The following is a 19,929-nucleotide window of genomic DNA, read 5'->3' as shown; positions in this document are numbered from 1 at the left end:
TCTACTGTTCCTTTTCGCTTTGTAAGACCAGGCTTTAGATCCTTTGATCCTCCCCTCCTCTTCGGTGACCTCTGCTAGGGTCTTAAAATTATACATTCCAGATTACACCTCCACAATTTTCTGTCCTGGGATGATGAAAGGATTTGCGTATTATGATAATAATGTAAAGAATCCTTTTGGAGCCTAGTTAGTACAGCTAATTTGAAACTACAACAAAAAATGTAATTTCCAAAGCAAATTACAATATTCATAAAGTGTTAAACAGATACCTAACTAATTTCTAATCGCTCTTCTATTCTTGAGTATCTTGCATTGGCCTTTTTTTAGGCCGGCCTGCTTGCTCCCATTTAATTTGTCCTTAGCTGTGTGCGGTGGATTAGCATTTCATCAGGGTGGATTAAGATTGAGCTGACACTGGAGCTTTCTTTTTTATTTTTACATGCGCGTGTGTGGGGACGAGCAGATGCACGCACGTTCCGTTCTCTGGCTGCCGATCCCTGGAGGGTGCTGGTGTGGACGGGAGCCCCGCACACACGAGGAAGGGGACAACTGAAATGGGCAAAACACATGTTAAAAACCCAACGTGCAAAAAATAGGGGGGGGAAAATCATTCCCTGGGGAGAAATTGCATTGAGGTTGCTGGCTGGGTCGGCGCGGGAGATTTCATCGGGCTAAAATGATGTCACATGGAGCGAGGGCTTTAGCGGTTTTATTTAGCTCCTAATCCCCGCACACACTGCCGGGCCAGTTGTCCATGTGCGCGCGCCGTCCCCAGCGGCAGAGGATAAAGCATCTGGGCCGAGCGCGGCCGCCCTCTTCTGCGGCGGCACCGCACGGGAAGGCTCTCTCCCCGCCGCCGACCTGGAGCCGGAGCGGGCGGCAGTGGCGCGCCTCGCCTGCTAAGGTTTCAGAGAATTAATAATTCAGGCAACACTTTGAAAGGCAAAACCGCCGGGCAGGGGGGTTCCTGAAGTCCCGGGAGGGCTCAGGCGGAGCGCGGTCCCGGTTTTGATGCACGCCGGAGAAGTGGTGAGAAGGAAGGCGCCTCCTCTTCTGCGTTTCGGCGGGAGCCAAGGGCCTCGTGGCGATGCCCATCCCCAGCAAGCACCCCAACATCGGCCGCTCGCAGAGCTGGGACGCCGCCGGCTGGTATGAAGGCAACTGGGAGAACGAGAACGCCTTCGAGTACCAACGGCCGCCGGGCCGGAGGAGCTCCCTGACCTACGGCGGCGAGGGCGGCTGGTACGAGCCGCCGCGAGCCAACGATATCATCTTGCAGGGCGGCGCAGAGCTGAAGCAAGAGGCGTACCCCTACCAGGATGCCGCCTTCGCCCCGGGGCCCCTCAGGAAAGGCTCCGTCCCTGACTTCACCTACTGCGACCGGCAGGCAGCCATGGCGGGCCGGGGCTCCCTGCCGCCCCAGGATTACTACAGCGACCCGTCCCTCTCGGCTAGGTCACCCAAGGACCCCCGCTGCTACCGTGACCACATGGTGAGCAGGCCGCTGGCTGGCTACGGGGTGCCCGGCAGCCGACTGTCCTGGGACCAGGCCCCGGTCCGTCCGCCCGCCCCACCGGAGGCTGCCCGTCTCTACAGGGACCCCAAGATGGCCCTGGACGGGCAGCGGATGCGTGGCAGAGATGTCTCCCCGGCGCGGTACGGCGTGGAGCCCCCCGGCCCGCGGTACGCAGCAGAGCCCCCCACCTTCCCCGGCAGACAGGCCTACGGCGACGGGGCGGAGCGGCCCCCCGAGCCGGCGGGGGGCAGGCAGGCCGCCCCCACCTGCCTGGTGGTGGACCCCACCGGCAGCGCCGGCAGCAGCTATGGACCAGGCAGGGAGAGCGCTGGCACTAAGGGCCCTTACGACAGCTACGAGGCAACGGTGGCCACCCCATCCCACCCGCCGGTGCCCCCCACCTTCCCCGGGACAGAGGGGAAGAGGAGCTTTGACCCCGAATTCGTGGCACTGCTCCGTGCGGAGGGCGTCTCGGAGAGCACCTTCGCCGCCCTGATGCAGCAGGGCTTCGACTCCCCCAACCTGCTGGCCATGATGGAGGAGAACGACATCAAGTCGGTGGCTCCCAACCTGGGGCAGGCCCGCGTGCTCTCCCGCATCGCCCACAACTACAAGGCCGAAATGCAGCTGCAGAGGCAGGAGCGGAGGAGCGGGGCGCTGCGCCCCAGGACCCGCTCCAACAGCTTCAGCCACCGCAGCGAGCTGCCGGGCGACTACGGGGTGCCCCTCGGCTCGGGGCCCACCACAGATGGTCCTGCTGCCCCCCAACCCCTGCCTCCGCTGCAGCCTCTGTCCCCGAGAGCAGGGGAGATGCACCGCCGGCCATCCAGCGCCCCGACCCAGCATCTGCTGGAGACCACCACCTACCCTGCCTCAGGGGCTCCTCAAGGGCCACCCTTCCTCCCCGGTTCTGGATACAACACCCCCCTGCCTTGCAGCACGCACCCACGTCCAGCCTCTGCCTACTCCGTTCCGGCTGGCATGGCCATGACCACGACCACGGCCAACCCTCACGCCAGCCCCAAAACAGCCTACCCCACCACCTACACCGTGCCCATGGAGCTGATGAAGAGGGAGAGGACCACGGCAGCGTCACCGGCACCCAGCCCTCACGGCAGCCCACAGCTCCTGCGCCGGCCGGGAGCACCGGGGGACGGCGGCCTGGCACCCACCGGACCCACCTTCCCTGCCCAGCTCTCCCCCTACCCGAAGCTCAGCAGGCGCACGGGGCCCCCCGTCATCGTCTCCACCATGGCATCACCTGAACCAAGTAATTTCCACAGGGTCTTAGCCCATATAGTAGTTTAGAACCACCTTGTTGTTGTTTACTTTACGCCCCCCTCCCCTAAAAAAAACCCCACATGTTGGGGTTTCATGCCTAAAAATTAGACACTTTCTGATTTAGAAAAGGAGACAAATGGGATTTCTTCATAGAGTTGCACTGGCTGTGGGGAGCTAAAGATGCTGGTTCTTGCTCTGCGGTTAAATTCCAAATATTTTATTTGTTTAGCCAACTTCAGTTAAAAGTGGGCAGTATCTCAGATAATGCATCCAGGGTTAATGTTGCTGTTCCTGATGTTTGTAGAGAACGGGAGATTAGATACTGCGCTGGCTGTGCAATTAGGACTACAGGCTTTGCTGCAGATTGACTTCTTACCGCTGTTACCAGGCACAAATGTGTTTCTCCGAGGAAATGGTTAGCATTGTTTTGACTAAATTCATCAGATAGCTAATGGTGTTATTTGAGAATCGACTTACCTTTGGCCATTACCTAAGTCTTTTCTTCTTATTATTAATTTGCTGTTTTATCAGGCATACAAAATAAACCCCTTGATTTCCTTCTAGAGATGGCTGTAAGTGAAGCGATATAGCTGTTAAAGTAATAGGTCTGTGCTTAAAACTAAAAGCCTGTCATTAAGCACTAGAACAATAAAAATGAATGGTGGCTCCTGGTCTTCCCTTCCCCTTCTAGAAGTGCTCAGGCCCTTGGCTCCTCAGATGTGAAGCTGGAAAAGCAGAGCAGGCTCCACTTGGGAAATAACGTATTGATGATAACACTCAGAGCCTGACAGAAACTAACCCCCAAAACCACGCTGCTAAGTACGAGGAAATTTGGAAAATCCATTCATTTGTGGCTTGACTCGTTTGAAAAACGGGGAAAGAAAATCCCTTGAAATGTTTTTCCTGGTAGCGATTCTACGAGCAGGGAATTTTTCTCAGCTGAACTCCCATGCAAACAAGTGGCGAACAATGTGCCGTACCAGGGTACACGCACAAAGCTGTAATAAAAGGCTACCATTTATAGGCATAGAGATGGTGCCAAACTGGTGATGCCATTCCACAGGAATCTAAATAAAGAATGATTTGGGGAGTGGAAATGATAAAGTTGTCAAAATGCAGACGCTTGGCGCACCCCTTTCCCTGGCTTACCACGATTGCACAGCTAGGAAGGAGATGCCATTTCTTTCACGCTTTTGTGTCCTTTATGTAGCTGGTGTAATGTATTGATTTTTTTTTAAAAAAAAAAAAAAAGCTTAAATATTAGGCAACACGTTCTGTGTTGACACGGATCAGATGCGAAAGCAGTACATCCAGGCAGTATTTCTAAATAAACAATTTCTCAAAGCCTGAAAAAAAAAAGCAAAAAGCCTGGCATAATGCAGGGAACACAAATATGTTCATTTATTTGTGGTTTTGAGGCGGATTGAGGCAGTCGGTTCCGATGCTGTGAAAGCCCTGGGGCGAGGGACCACCAGACCACATGCCTTGGGAGCAGTCTCCTCTGCTCCAAGAAATGGACCCTTCCTTCCCTGTGTCTCATATGGAAACTGCAAACCCTGTTCTCTAAAAATGTAGATATTATCCCATCCCTTTAAAAGAATTACCGGTGCGCAACAAGAGGAAGCCGGCAGCGTTTCTCTGCTGCTGAGCTCTTTCTCGCTACTCAGCCCTCTTTTTTTTTGCCTACGACCAACTCATTTGCATGAGGATGACATTTGTTGCTCCAGTAATTTCATCTGATAATGGCCAGCTTGCAAAGCGGATCTGAAAACATATTCCTTAATTATGTGTTGCTAAGCAACGAGAGGGTTTGGCCATAATCACAGAAAGATTATCTTCTCATTGAAGTCCCTGAAAGGTTTAGCTGAAGTAGGACCTGTAAAATTGTCTTCATTTTTATTTATTTCCCCTTTTTATTTTCCAAAGAGTCTGGGAGGTTTTCTTCCTCTTAAACTGTATTTTAGAAGTAGAAGCCAAGGTAAGACACGTGGCAAATGGAAGGATATGATTAAAAATGGAAGGCGTGGCGGTTTGTAGATGTTTGAGCCGTGTTGAGGAATGACTCTTTAAGGAATAGCACTGCTAAGGAGTGTTCACACTTACATGCGAGGTGATAAGCGAACGTTACCAATATGTTGGGATGTTTTTAAAACATTGAGTGGATGACAGAAACTTGACTAAATCCAGGAAAATTGTATTTGCCAGCAGGAAGAGGCAGGACATGTTTTTAGGAGCGACGAGCCTTCTCCTGGCTGTAGCTTTGGCTGTGGATACTCGAGTTGCAAAGTTCAGTATTGAATTGCAGTAAATGCCTGCAAATATTTTCTGTCGGTGTAGGTTAATGTCTTCGCAGTCAGTGGAGGGTTATAAAGTGTATGATACAGTCCAGTGGTGTTTTGAAGTTTGTTGTATGGATAGGGGTCCAAAAGAAATCATTTTGGTTATTTTTGAAGTCTTGCTGGTCTACGTATGGTAGTCTTTCTACAGTGAGTTGTTTCTAGATACCTGATTCATGGTTTTGTGCAATCCTCCGTGCGGATTCTGCCCAGCTACTGTTTCCTTTGGAGTTTGGGCAGAGGGCTCGCGAGAAGGAGGTGTCTTCTCCTGCCCGGTATTTCTGATGGTGGAGACGGTGACCTGGGCAGAGATAACAGGCACACGGTGGATGGTTATGGGCCCTCGCTTCCATACAGTTACATAAGAGAAAATCAGCAACCAGATTTATTGCTGCAACTTCTTTGCATTTCATAAAATTATTATTAAGCAGAAGTGAGATAAATGGCCATTTCTGGGAATTGCAGAGTCACGTGAAGAGAAGGTGGTGGATGAGCACCCAAAAACCATTGCTGTGGTGGGAGTGTGAGTGGGGCGTAGGAGTCGAGCGATGTCTCCAGAGCCGAGCTGGATTCCCATCCCAGGAACTCCCCAGCCACGGCCCTGGCAAAGCTGCCACTCTCTGCATCATCAAGACCTTGTCCGTGAAGCTTTCAGGAATGGCTTCCCCGGGGAGAAACGTCCTCGGAGCCGGCTGCTCCTGCAGCCTCGCCATCGGTAGCGTCACAGGCAGGGAATGCACAAAGTCATCTCTGGGGCAGGCATGGGAAAAAACCCTGCAAATCTGAGTGACAAAACCGTGTCAGTTGGTGGTCTGCTGCCAGAGCGGGGTGGTGGCTGGCCTTGTGCCGGGCTGGGGGGGAATGCAGGGAAATAACCAGCGTAGGTTCGCAAAGCGGGGAAGGGCAAACCGCATCTAATGGTCACCGGTCAGATTGCTGGAGCTCCATCTCCAAAATGTTGCACCTTCAAATTATGCTTGCTCATATTTTTATCAGATTTTATCAGATTATGTTTGCTCATATTTATAAATCGGTCTTGATTTATATTTTCTTATCCCATGTTTCGGTCTTAAAGCAGTGGCTGATAAGAAGTCTTGTATTTTTGTAGCTAACCTCCACTTCTCCCAAACGAGGGGTTGGTCCAGATTTCTGTTTCTGATGATGGACTTAGGGAGCTCCAATGAGGAACAGTGATTAATTGTAAATATGTGTCTTGGATGGTTTTTCGAACTCTGGTTTATATATGAAGATATGAAAGCAAATGATCATGGAGGGGAAGTGGTTCATAGGGATGAGATGCAGGGCTGCTCTGTACAGGTCGGGTAGGTGTCATAAGGACAGAGGAACAGAATTACCTGGCTGTAAGATTTGGTTAAAAGCCTGACCTTTTCCTGAGCAGGGAAAGCTCAGAGAAGCTTGGACAAGCAGTTCTCTTCATCATGAAGGGGACTCATCTTCTCTTTTATCGGCTTAAAGCCCAGCTAGAAATGCCTTTCACTGTGATTAGCTCAGCTCTGCTTACTGGTTAACACTTGATTGTGATTCTTTTTATTGGTATTTTCCACCCTGTGCAGATATAAATTGTGTTAACTGCACATCAGTTGCAGGCCAAAGCTCTTCATGTGGGCAGCCCCCAAAGAGGAGAGGGTGTAGTTGACCTTGATGATTGTTCAAGTACGGTTAAAAGAGCGACATTTGCCCATTCTGCTAAGAGTTCTGAATTGAAATTGTCATAGCTTTCTGTGGGCAGAGAGAGATTAGCAGTGATATTTCATACATGAGATGAATTTCATGAGCATTTGTTGGTGTTGGTTTACTCTTTGCCCAATGTACCAGAGAGCAGACAGTTCAGAAATCAACTTCAGGTTTTCTTCACTGTGTTTCTGGACAGACTGTAGCATGTAATCACAATGTATACATGCAAGGCAGCTCAATTAACAATCCAGACCAAAACAGCATCAGAGGAAGCTCTGTGTACTAAATAAATCTAATTTAATTTGCACATTGACCCAACAGACCATAGGAAGTCCTTGAAGCTGTTCCCAGCTAGTGTGTTACTGCAGGTGATGATTTTAACTGAGATCGTAACTTCCATACAAAAATACTTGATGGAAATAAGCAGACGTGCCCTGCCAGTGTCCGCTGTCCTGAGCGGTCACAACATCGTTTGCAAGGCATTAATATGCCAAATGGTAAAGGTGCCAGCTGGAAATACTCACGCCAAAAATACTTGATGGAAATAAGCAGACGTGTCCTGTCAGTGTCCACTGTCCTGAGTGGTCACAACATCGTTTGCAAAGCATTAATATGCCAAATGGTAAGGGTGCCAGCTGGAAATACGGTGAGTTTGCCAAAGCCTTTGAAAGGCTCACAAAATCTCTCACCAACCTCAGATGGGCAGATGTGTGGGCAGATGTGTATCTTGTGTGCATCTTAAAATTGAAGCCATCAGAACTGCTGGCATTAGTAGGGTAAATGGCTGAAGAACAGTCCATGCGAGAGATGTGCTGAAAACTACTTTGTTAAAATATTGACTATCTTGGCCAATATGTGCACACGATTCACTGATTGCAGAGAATACGCTTTTAAAATACTTTTTTAAAGGTTGAAATACGCTTTTTACAATGGTTTTATCAAAAGCAATATAAAGTGTCAAACTCATTCCAGTTGCAATTCATTGACTTTAATGCCGTGGCAATAAAAATGAATTTGGCCTGTCGGAGGAGAACATGTTGTCAGACGCACAAGTGTTGTCATCTTCAATTTACACTTTCCTTTTACCCTGTGTCTGTAGTTCTCTATCATTGTTAGGACTTTCATATATCCAGATCATTCTCTGACTATATTTGCTGACATTTTCTTCTTTAGCTTTCTCATAAGTAGTTTCCATAGCTACAAACTTAGTGTTCACAGAGGGGGAAAAAAATCTAAAGGTTTCTGATCATTATTGTATTAAGCATTTTTTATATTTCTTCTCCTTGTCTTTCTCACGGCGTTACGCTACAGACTGGTTTAATGAAAATGCTGCACAACTGAATTGTCTGTTATTTTTAAAAGCGAAGTAGGTGCTGAGCTGAATCCTTAAAAAGCAGGAGACCAGCATCATTAAGCCACTGATTTAGAATAAATGTTGCAGACGTAGGACGTATATTAGTAAGGTTTATATATAGCAACTGGCAGACAAGCTTTTGACTTCTGCACCTAAATAAAGCGACATTAACGGCATTCCACTGGCTTTTGGTAAAGCAAGCTAAGTTTTAATTTCTTCTCTCTGCTGTTTCTAGTGTTTTGTTAAAGATGAACTGTTACTTGCTGGGGGGGGTCATGTGCATTATTTTTCCCAGGTAGTATTAGTTCCACCTCTCCAGTAGAGAGGTGCTGGCCAGCCATGCCCTGCCTTGGGGCAACTGGGTGAATCCTTAGGAAGGGTTTGGCCAGAGGTGCCTTTGGAAGCGTGGTGGGACCCTCTGCACGAGAGCAGCTTTGTTTAGAGAAATAGGAGGTTTCTGAGGCTGTGCCCGACCAACATGACTGCCAGCACCCTGTCCGGGGACCTTGCCTTCTGCACTCCCAATCCAATTAGCAGCTCCAGAGCAGATGGAGCGGATTAGTGCCCAGCTTTCCTTCCTCCGCCTTCTCCCCTGGTGCAAAGGGTGTCGAGGCCAACAATCGGCTTAAACGTGGGTCCCATGGCACGACGTAAAACGGCCCTAGCCCTGGCTGCCCAGGGCCACCCTGTGCCCCTTTCCGTGTGACACAGCATCCCCACGAGGCTGCTGCAGTTCACCCCAGCGTGGTGCCTCCAGATCTCAGGTCCTTTGAACTGCCGGTGCCATCAGTGCCAGGAGCAGGGTCAGTGGTCTCTTCCCTCTCGTGGCATCCCTGGGTGCATCTCAACCACCAGACGTGGGTTGGCCAAGGACGATGGCCTTTCACCACGTCTTGCACGTGGGAGCAGAGGCAGCCAAAGAGGGACTGGGAGAAGAGTGGGAGTACAGTGCTCTTCCCACAGCTCCCCAAAGCATCAGAGTCCCCGGAGGAGGGTGGCTTAGGCTCTGTAATCTGAGAGATAAGCAGGTTGTCACTGTGAGAAGGAAACCAGCAGGGCTTACCTGAGGGGTTGGAGCAGGTAGAGATCCTTGGTAAATGCTGATATGGACAGCCAAGATAGCACTCTCATGTTTTATTTATATATGCAGATATATATACACACACATGAAAATGGGGAGAAAAACTCTCAAAAAATATAATCAGCATATCAGTCACTATCCATTTGGATCAGTACTCCTGCAAAGTCTTCATTGTTTACCAGAAGTGACTTGTTTTGGTTATCAAGCAATTTATTATTTCCTAGGCTGTCGTAGCAGCCTGCCAAGTAAATAAGCAGACGGGACTTAGACAGCAAACGCAACCATGAGTAATAATTTAGGATATACTTTCAATGAAAAAATGTCAGAAAAAGAAGATCAAAACTGAGGTCCTGTTGAAGGGTTTGGCGTGTATTTTCGAGATGTGAGGGTGGTATCTCTGGGTGGGTTACCTGCCTGCCAAAGAGCCGCATCCAGAGTCACAGAGTGGAGAGATACAAGAACCTGATGATGATGATGATGATGATGGCCTCTGGGATTCCTCACTCATCTTCTTAACCCTAACACGTTTCCTGACGTTTGTCCTAACCCTGCAAATCCCTGAGCCGTTTCAAGCTGCCTCCTACACACTCCTTTACTGACTCTGACCAGCCTTTTCTTACGATGGGCCAGTCTCTTACTGGAGTCTCTCACTGTTACCCACAGAGTGAAAAGAGAAGAAAAAAAAAACAGGAAGGGAAATGTCACGCGCAGTTACTTGTTGTGTTCTCTGCCTTCTTCTGAATGCCTTATTATAAAGTTTTAAATGAATATTCAGAAAGCACAGTAGTTCATGCAAGTGCATATATTTTGCTTTGTCGGTGAAAGGCATCTTGATTAGTGTGTATTATGAAAGATAAAAGAGAGTATTCAGTGTGGACAGCAGACAGCTTATCAGTATCTAGACCACCCTGATGGGACACTGAAGTAATCAGGAAAGCCTAAATCCAGCTTCGGTTATCCCACCTGGCCAGCAGTTGCAATTCCTATTGATCTCGAGCTTTCCCTGTCTTTGAATTCTTGCTCATGTTGCTGAAGTTGTTGTCTTACCGGCTGAAACATTTGGCCTAAGAATCTTAAATTTCCATTTCATTCCTGTTTGCAGCAGTTGTGGTTCTGTTTCATCTGCAGTCAGGGCTAAAAGGTCCAGAAAGCAGAATTACTGTAATAACACCGATGATTGCGCTGTAATGCGATGCCAAGCAACCTGTCACACTCTGCATTAAAAGTTTTCCCCTTATGGTTCATATTTATTCAGCAGAGGAAGGAATTCTCTGTGCTTGTTGTTCACCCTAAAAGCAAATGCTCCTGAGGAGAAGCGTGGCATCTCCCGGGCCGTGCTCTGGCCAGAGGGAGAGCCTGTGTGTCATCTCACTGTTGTATGATAAGCAAGATACAGAGAAATATCTCGTGGACGAGCAGCCCCACACTCTGGCTCATCAGCTCCTTTCACTCCAGTTTTGTGTTTCTGAAGCTTGCAGGAGAAAGGCCAACAAAACAAATATTCCTCATTTTTGGAGAATAACTTTCTGGACAAGCAGCTTCCAAAATAGGGCAGCGAGTGAAGTTTTGCTTCCGTCTGAAAAATGGTAGTTTTGTCACTGATTTCAATAGAAGAAAGATTTTACCCTCTCCTGCAAAAGCCACCAGTTCCACATAACTTACTTTTATTGCATTTCTTAAAATTAGATCTACAAAACCGGTGGTTTCCTTAAGCAAGAGAAGCTGTAAATTTTATGCATTGAATGCCTGTGCATTATTAAAAATAATAGGTTATATTTGTCAAATGGATAATGAGTAGGTTTCTTTCTCTGTTTTTCAGTATTTTAATGAGTACAGGAAATGTTTGCTATTTATTTGCTTTCAGATTTTACCAAGGAGCTCTGGAGATAATTGTCAAATTTCCGAGTGTGTATCAATATTTCATGAAGTGCTGTTTTTCCTGTGTATGTTCACGAGTTAGATCATTAGCACTGGAACCGTATTAACAGTCTGAAGCAAGACATAAAAAGGAATTCCACCAAACACTTGCAAGTTTGCGATCGAAAATTTCTGAAACAAAATTCTAATTGAGGGCTTATGGGTAAAATAAATGTTGGTAATGTTGCATGTTAAATCTGTTAGAGGATTTCTTGCTTGATCTCAGTTTCTGTGGTTTGTGGGCCTGATCCAGAGAACACCAAGGCTTTGTGTGTGTGTGAGTGTGTGTCTGGGTGTGCTTGGCCCCACGCCCAGCACTTGCTAAAATTGGGGTGTACGTTACAGAGATAGGATATCCATCCACCTCGTGCTTTGGAAAAAAAATATTCCACCTTTCTTTCTACCAGCAAATTAAATTCTGATGAATTATTGAAGCTCAAATTGCTTTTAAATCTAGCACAGATCGGCTCTGATGTTGACTATTTAGTTTTTAGTTATTTTTGCATGGTCAGGCTGACTTTGAGGTGCCGTACTGGCTGTGTGTAAAGAACTATTGTTCTGGTTTGGACATTTGCCATTTAAAAGTGGTTTCATTGTGCGTATGGTTGAATGTTTCTATTTTCTTCATTTCTGATATTTCAGCTTTATGTGAAAACATAATATTCCTGTTCTTGTTCTGATGAAGCAACTCACCACATTTTTTGGTTTACTCAGCCTAAAACTGCGGTGTGTCAGGCTGGCCTCTGCTCCCAGTAATGAGCAGATAAGCCAATCCGAATAGCTCGCCACAATGTGCTCAAAAAAAAATAACTCAGAAAATGAAAGTGATTCATAGATACGGACTCACTGTGCTCTGCTGTAGAGAAGGTGCTGTACAAAAATAATTGATAAACTGTTGTGGCTTTTTGACCATTAGAAACAGCTGGGTTGCCATACGTGTTCCACTAGGCACAGCTGAGGGGTACCAAAAATTGAGACGTTCAACTTGATTGAACTATCTGAAGTCTGGAGCATTAGCATTGAAATCGAGCTGGAAGTTGGCTGGAGGAAACATCCAGGTCTCCTGAAACAGAAAAAGTGCTTCAGAGTTGGAGGTGAGTAAAGCAGAAAGGAAAACAAAACAAACCTGAGGCTTTTGCATCTCTGAGAATGAGCGTTTTCATTCTGAGAATGAAGCTGGCAGCCGGTGGGAATTGATGGGAGAGTCCCCGGCTGCCCCGGAGAAAAGGACCCAGGTGAGGGGATGGGACACGCTGTGGCAGCAGGAGATGGGAAGCCTGGTGATGACAGCAAAGCAGAGTTAGATTTGCAAGAGCTGCAGAGCAGGAGGCATGGAAGGAGCTCCCTTGGCTGCTCCACCACGAAAGCATAAATAGTGGGCAGGAACCAGTGGCTCTTCCCTGGAGGAGGAGGGATGGAGTCCCTCAGGAAGGGCTGAGCTGGCTCTTTACTGAGGGGTTCAAAGAAGATCCTGGGAAGTGGCAGAACTCATAAACTGGCATGTCTGTCTGTCTATATTTAGGGATAATTTTAAGATCAGTGACACTACGGGCTACAGTAAAGCAAAGGAAGGCACTTGTGAAAGCTAACGGCAATGTGAATCGTGGTAGCAGTTGAGGAGGAGAAAGAAAGATGGCAATCATGTAATATTGACATGACAAGTGTGTGGAGATAATGAACTTGGTTGTGGCTCAATATGATGAAGTTCTGGACTATAAACAGAGATACTTGTCATAGGGAAGGTAGTGCTCAGGGTAAAAAGCAGGTGCTTTGCTGAGTAAAATTCACCTTGTAAAGGATTTGCAGCCGTGAAAGGTTTGTAAGAGAAATCCAGAGCAGATCCCTTCAACTGTCTAAGGTGGCACATGGAAAGAGGGAGTTTGGGAAGTTGGTAGTAAGTATGACTTTTGTAACTTGTTCTTAGTTCTGAAACTGAATCTTTCTCTCTTGGTAGTTGTTTTGTGGTAGTAGATGAGCTTTGTCCTGGCAAATGCAAAGTAAGGCCCATCCTGTTGTGACTTCTGTCCCTGGCACAGTGGTGGGACTGCTCGAGCAGCGATTGCAGACAACATGGAGATGGTGTTATGTCCTTAGTGGTGGCATCAGAGAGAAGAGTGGTGTTGAGAAAAGCAAACCCAACCATTGGGTACTTGCACTCGTGTGCAGCCGGCAGACGGGCTGAGGCAGGGAGAGGGGTAGGGTCAGCGGAGTCTAATGGTCTTTGGCAGTCGTGAAGAAGGCGAGCACGTCGGCAGAGACATACGTAAAGATCTCACAGGAGGATGGGGAGAAACGTTGTTGGCTCCTCTGAGGCTGGGTGCTGGAGAGGTTTTGCACAGTGTAGATTTGTGTTACGCAACCGGTTTACGGTACGGGAAGTTGCAGAGCACTTAGTGAGAGCCAAAGGAGATGCTCCAGCGTTCTCCCAGGGGGACAGCGAGCTGCTTCTGCTCCAGGAAGGAAGAGGCGTCAGATGCCAGTAAGGAAGAGAGCTGCTTTAACTCCTTCTGAAAAGCCTCCCTGTGCTTCTCCCAGAACCCTCAGGCTCCAGAACAGCAGCTGGACTGGAGAAGATAAGCAGTTTGCAATGCAGTTCCTGGCTTGCTTTTGGTGGTTTTATAGTTTGGTCATGGATGGTCTGCACCAGGTGCCAAGAACGCACGATTCTTCTCTGCATGGGGAGAATCTGGCCGTACTCTGCTTACAGGGACAGTTTCCTGGGGAATCTCCAATTTCCTTTACTCCCACTCTGGGATGTTTTTAGGCACACTGAGTTAATATGCCTCTTACCTATTTGTTTGTTTAATCCGTTCATAAGGCACGTAGCCAAAGCACTGCTGAACTGAACAAGAAGTACATACTAAGAAATGCTGGAGAGCCCAGGCAGCAGCCAGGCTGCGAGCACCACCGAGAGCAGGCAAGGCTGGAAACTGCCCCACCGAGGCAATAGGAGCAGCTTTCCTTCAGTGCAAACACATCTGGAGAAGTGGGAGAGGAAGAAAGAAGGTAGGAGAGCAGAAAAAAGGGGAAAATTCCAGAATTGGCAACAGTAAGCCACCAAAATAGTGCAGCGGGACAGAGGGTTCCCTAAAGGTAGCTGGTTTCTAGGAGCATATTCTGTGCTTGGCAAGAACTCTGCTGGTAACATTCATAAAATGTTTGTGTTTCAAATTTTTTGTTCACTCCCCCTCTCAAGTTGGCGTAGTTACGTGCTTTGTTTGTTTGCCTTTTGCTTCTACCCTTCGTGGTGTTAGAAATACTCTGCCTCGAGTCCATCCAAATACAGCAGTGCCGCGTTTGGTAAGTGGCTCGTGAGCCCTTGGGGTCTGAGCAGTGATTTTCAGTCATAATTTGGCAAAGTAGCAAGTTACTTTTTTATTTTTTTTTTACGAATTGATTCCCAGATCCAAGATTTCACTCCATGTTGTTTAAGATTAATTTTGTCGTAAACAGCATCTGTAACCTGTGCTTTGCTGCTTTGTATCAAGCCACATGGAGCTGCTGGGTGTCAGCTTTAAGGTGATGTTGCAGGCCTCCTGGAGTGATGGCCACATTCCTGCTGCAGAGGTGTTCATGGCAGAGAACCTCCAAGAAGCTGTACCTCTCTCTGACCAGTTTGGGATGATTCTTTTTCATCTCCTGTGTGAAGAGGATCATGAGGGTTCCAAGATTTTCTTTTTGGAGCCACACAGAGAAAACTCAGCCTTCCTGCTGCCATCGCTCTCGAGTCACCTGTTTGCGATCACAGCAATGCCCATCAGCCTCCCTCATGTCAGAACCCGCCTTTCATTTAGTTCTGGTGGCTGGTTTGAAGCAGAAAATCACAAACACCCTGTTCTTGGTCACACAGGGTGGCAGCCTGCCACGGCGAGCTGCCCTGGGAGGCCACAGCTTCATGTTCAATTACAGGAAGAGCATCTCAAGCGCACCCCTGGAGACAGTCCACGACCCATGTTTCTCCTTGGCTGGAGTCTTGTGCTTAGGAAAGGCATCAGTGTGTTGGTTTCCTGCTGCAGCCAAGAAGTGTTTGCTCCTTTTGCCTTCTCGGTCTCCCCACACTCATGTCACAGCTGCCTCTTCCCTGGGAGTGCTGTTTTGGCACCAGCTGTTTGCATTTCCATAGTGGGATGCTCGATTGTCTCAGCTCAACAGGTATCATTGTCTTTCTGATCACAGGTGTCAGGTGCTGGTTGGACTGAGAGACCCCCATTCCCCAGCTCAGGGGAAAACTGCAGTTTCTCTACTTGTAGTTTTCTTCACTTTTCTATAGAGTTACCCATTTCTCTGTTGGGATATACCCTGTGCTGGCTTGAGAGATGTGCACAGTCTGAAATGTCTCCTCTTAGAGAATGTATTGTGCACACAACCTTCCTGGTTAGTGTTTTCTGTTTACTACATAGCTCTCTAGTTCTTCCTGCAACAGCACACCGGGTCTTCATGAGGACAGCTGGGCACACCTGGCCAGCAAGCAAGCAGCAAGGTGGGGGTTTCTCAGGCTTCCATGCAGTTGGTTGCACAGCTCTTGATCATAGAATCATAGACTGGTTTGGGTTGGAAGGGACCTTGAAGACCATCTAGTTCCACCCCCCCTGCCCTGGGCAGGGACACCTCCCACCAGCCCAGGTTGCTCCAAGCCCCCTCCAACCTGGCCTTGAACCCCTCCAGGGATGGGGCAGCCACAGCTTCTCTGGGCAACTCGGAGCAGGGCAGGGGGCTGAGAATACCACCACGGCTGTGGTATCAACAGGGATTCTCAAACACTGTGGAAGCTGGGTTAACTGATGCTCTGAGAACGTGCCAGTCATCTTGTGGACCATCTCTGTGGTTGCAGCCCATGATGTGAAATGCTTAGCTGCAGTAGGAATGTCCGGGGGATAGAATGACAGCTCATCAAAACTAGCCAGCAGTTCTGTATTTGACATCTTGAGGTCAAAAACTGTCAGTTCCTTGATTTTTTCCGGTGCCTTAAATCGCCTGGGGAGTGTTTTGAGCCTTGTCAAAATGTATTAATTAAGGCCAAGTCATATTTACAAGCTTGTACTGCTCTGATTCAGCAGCAGGACCACGCTTGATTTTCAGCCTAATAATTACAAGTGGTTTTGGAGGATCTAGGGGGCTGATAGAGCTGGTTTCTGTTTCCTCCAGAGCTACATGTGTGACAGTTTTTACTTGCTCTTTGCCTTGGCTGTGTGTAGCATTGTTTTCCTCCTCCTTACGAACCCAGCCAACTTTCTAATTAAGGAAACCACTCTGCAGTCATTGTGGCTGTTCATTTGAGTTCTTTATCCATACCAAAGTTTCCAGCTTCCCAAAAGATTTTCAGTCACTCCTTACAACAGCTGAAGGACTATAGGAGCTCTGGGTTCGGGCAGGCTTTTCCTTTAACTCCCTTAAGAAGCCAGGCGTGCTCCCCCAAGCACCTCTGTGTGCAACACATTCACTTTATCAGAGCTTCAAATCCACCTCTGGCTATGACAAATACTGTTGAAGTTATTTTTCTATCCTCTGTGTGCAACACATTCACTTTATCAGTGAGCTGGGGGAAGAGCTTCAAATCCACCTCTGGCTATGACAAATACTGTTGAAGTTATTTTTCTATTGGATTCTTCTATGAAAAAAAAAAAAAAGTTATGAGAAATAACTATCACTTTGTCCTGGGCTTTACTGCTTACTGGGCTTTGAGCCTGGAAGGATTTAAAAGTCATCATGCTCTAAGGGAAAGTTGTGGCGAGAAGGAGGAGGTGGAGGGTTGCTCCAGCCAGCTGTTGTGATTTGGGAAAAGGCTTGTCCTGACCACTGGAAAGGAGACAGAGAGGCAGCCAGCGCTGGCGCAGCTACGCCCAGGGAGATTAAGACCAAATTAGAAACTTGGTTTGCAGGGGTTTATCATTTCCTTTATATTGTGACATTTATAAATGCGACTCTTTTTTATCTTGGTTGGTATCCTCTCTTGTACCTTTTGTTAACGGGCATTGTCCTTGCTTTATGCCACACTGATAACTGCATGAAGAGGATGGAGACATATTCATATGCGTTTTTGTGCCGTGCAAAAGTACCTGGGTGTGAGAGGAAATAATATGTGCATTAATGTCTGTGTGCCAGCTCCTCTTGTCAGCCCGGAGTTGGGCAAGAGGCCTGAAGACAATGCCATGTTAATGCATCACAGTTCAGTGTTTTTGATATTTCATAGCGAAGCACAATAACTTTTTTTTTTTTTTCTTCTCGTTTCGTTTCTGAAGTACACAAAATTTGGAACATATGCACCGCATCAGGATTAATTGCTCTTGCCAGTCAACCCGGAGGAAATGCTTAGATCAGGCCTGGTCGCTCGCCCAGAGGGAACTCTTTATGTCTGCTCCCCTACCTTTGCGTCCCTGGCAATGGCAGCACCTTCTGCTTTTCAAATTCCTTGTAGGTTAAAAATAAACTGTGAAGACCCAGCCATTCACAGCTGGGCGCTGGGGCAGTTTGCAGCTCTTTGAGAAAAGCAGCATTTGTGGCAATTCTGTTGGAGCATCCTTGTGGTAAAACTGGGTGCTTGGAGGGACAGTTCATACATCACGGAGGAGGATATGGCCAGTGCCAGGGAATGCACCTACAGCCCTGCCTGGCATTGTGGCTCTGGGGGAAGGTGAACATCCAAGGAGCTGCTCCATTTACATCCTTTTCCCAGGACTCCTGCACCACTTGGCTTTGCTGTGGAGGGTCGTGGTGGCCCTGTGCTCAGCTGGGGTTGGGCTCTCCATCCCAGTAGATCTGCTTTCCATCCTAGATAGGTCCCATATGGAAGGGAGCTCTCTACCAGCCAAAATAAAGACACTCAGCAGTCTGCCAGAGCCAGTTAAAGTGTGTAGTCTGTTAGAAGCAGAAAGAAATACAATTTGGGGTAGAGGATACAAAATACATTTGCAAGGCATCTGAGCCTGATGCGAAGACATTCTTTCTTTCAACGTTGTTGTTGCCAATAGCTTCTCTTGTGCTCAGACCAAAACTATTTTGGGTGGAACATTTGCTCCCTACTTTCTAGCAAGCCTGGTCACAGGAATGAAGAATGGATTCTTTTCACTGGCCGCAGCTGGTTTGAATGATCCCCACACTGAACCCATTGACTCCAGGCGCTCCTCATGTGAATCGCAAGGAAGTAGCAACTGATTTTCTGTTTATGTGCCTGACAGGGGCAGAAATAGCCAAAAATCGGCTGAATGCTCGAATCCAGGCACATGCTGGGGAGGAGTCCTGGTGTGTGCTCTGCACCTAACGCTGGCAGCAAGCGTGGTTCACCAGCTCAGCCTGAAGTAAGGAGGCAGAAGAGGGTGAGATGTGTTTTTATCATGGGTGTCCATGCAACATCCTCTCCAAAACCTCCTGTTTTGGAGGCTGTGCTGGAGAGCACAGCAGCATGAGTGCATTTGGGACAGAAGAGCCATCATGCTCATTCGGTGAGAGCTTGAAGGAGTCCTTCAAGAATTATGACCCTTGTTTTACATACAAAGCAAAAAAAAAAGTAATCTTGAAACCCATCAATGTTGGTTGGCTAGACCTTGAGCAAGACATTGAGAGGGATCTGCTTCAATGCATCTCTCTCAAGGTCTGCTTCTTCTGAGGAGCAACAAAATAGTTCATTTTAGAAAAGGCACCAAATCATTTCCAGACCCTGCGACTGAGATCCGTGTATCTTCTTTGAGGTGGTCCCTTTGTTGAGAGCGACTTCTAACAAGTTTCTGCAGAAGAATCACTTTTTTCTTTCTGACGGAAAAGGGTGTCAGGGAAACAAACGGGCCCAGAATTTGTCTGCTTGGAGGGAGAGGACAACAGGTCAGGGATGGTGACGCGTGTGTTGGGCTGAGAGCCAGGGAGAGGTGTGGGCAATCTCTTGCTGAAAGTAATGCCACTAAATGGAATGGGGTTTTGCCGTAATTACGAAGCCACTTCTGTGTTCTTAAGTGTTCTTAAGAAAGTCAGCTGGCCATGTGTTATAGATGGTTTTGCCGTAATTACGAAGCCACTTCTGTATTCTTAAGTGTTCTTAAGCAAGTCAGCTGGCCGTGTGTTATAGATTTTTTCACAATATTGGGTTTTCCTTTGTACTATCAAAGGTATTAATTAGAGGAATAGATTGCACAGTACTGCACAGTTTACCTCTTGGGTATTTGTGGAATGAACCATGAAAAGACACATATTTGTGCGTGAGATTGTAAAATGCTCGTTTAGCTGGGTTTCTTGATGAGTACCGTGTCTTACTTCACCCCTTTGCCACGGAATCTGTACCTCTTGATTACAGCCCGTGGGGTGGTTTCGTGTCAGTGGCAGCTCGTGTGCTTTGGGCTCCCCTAGGACTCAGGCACTACGTAACATCATTGCTGCTGCAGGAGCCTCCTTTTTCATGATCCCAGGGGTGTTTCTCAGCCCACTCTGTTCATCTGATGTGTTTTGTAATCTGTGTGATGTAATCAAGTGTACAGATTTGTAGGTAGGGGCATGATGCATCAGCACCCGTCTTTGCCATGTCCAAGGCAGGAAACTTTGTCAGCTCTCTGAAAATTCAGTGCAGGACTCTCCCTTTCACCCCCCTGCCATGCCTCCTTCCCAAGAAAGAAATTAAATCTGATTTGTTCATTTTGCTGTTCTTTGCTTTTCCAGTGGGTTAGTGGCACAACTTCAAAATTAAAAAAATCAATTAATTGAGAATAAGCATAGGCTATATAACTACAGTTTTTAGGTTAAGAGGTGATGGGTTTTATTGAACCAG

At 47.6% G+C, this 19,929-nt stretch overlaps 1 protein-coding gene across 1 annotated transcript in view; it reads left to right on the top strand.

Moving 5' to 3' along the window:
• The first annotated feature begins 1,087 nt into the window (after window positions 1-1,087).
• The window catches only part of CTBP2 (C-terminal binding protein 2), a 56,952-nt gene continuing 38,110 nt past the window's right edge, over window positions 1,088-19,929 (top strand). The window contains exon 1 of the mRNA XM_014945334.1: window positions 1,088-2,786. Within this exon, the coding sequence (XP_014800820.1) occupies window positions 1,088-2,786 (1,699 nt within the window). The remainder of the gene's footprint in view (window positions 2,787-19,929) is intronic.

The sequence above is a fragment of the Calidris pugnax genome, unplaced genomic scaffold, assembly GCF_001431845.1.
Source record: "Calidris pugnax isolate Ruff unplaced genomic scaffold, ASM143184v1 scaffold89, whole genome shotgun sequence".
NCBI classification, from domain to species: Eukaryota; Metazoa; Chordata; class Aves; order Charadriiformes; family Scolopacidae; genus Calidris; species Calidris pugnax.
The sequence above is the reverse complement of the archived record's forward strand: the minus strand, read 5'-3'. Positions and strand labels throughout refer to the sequence as shown.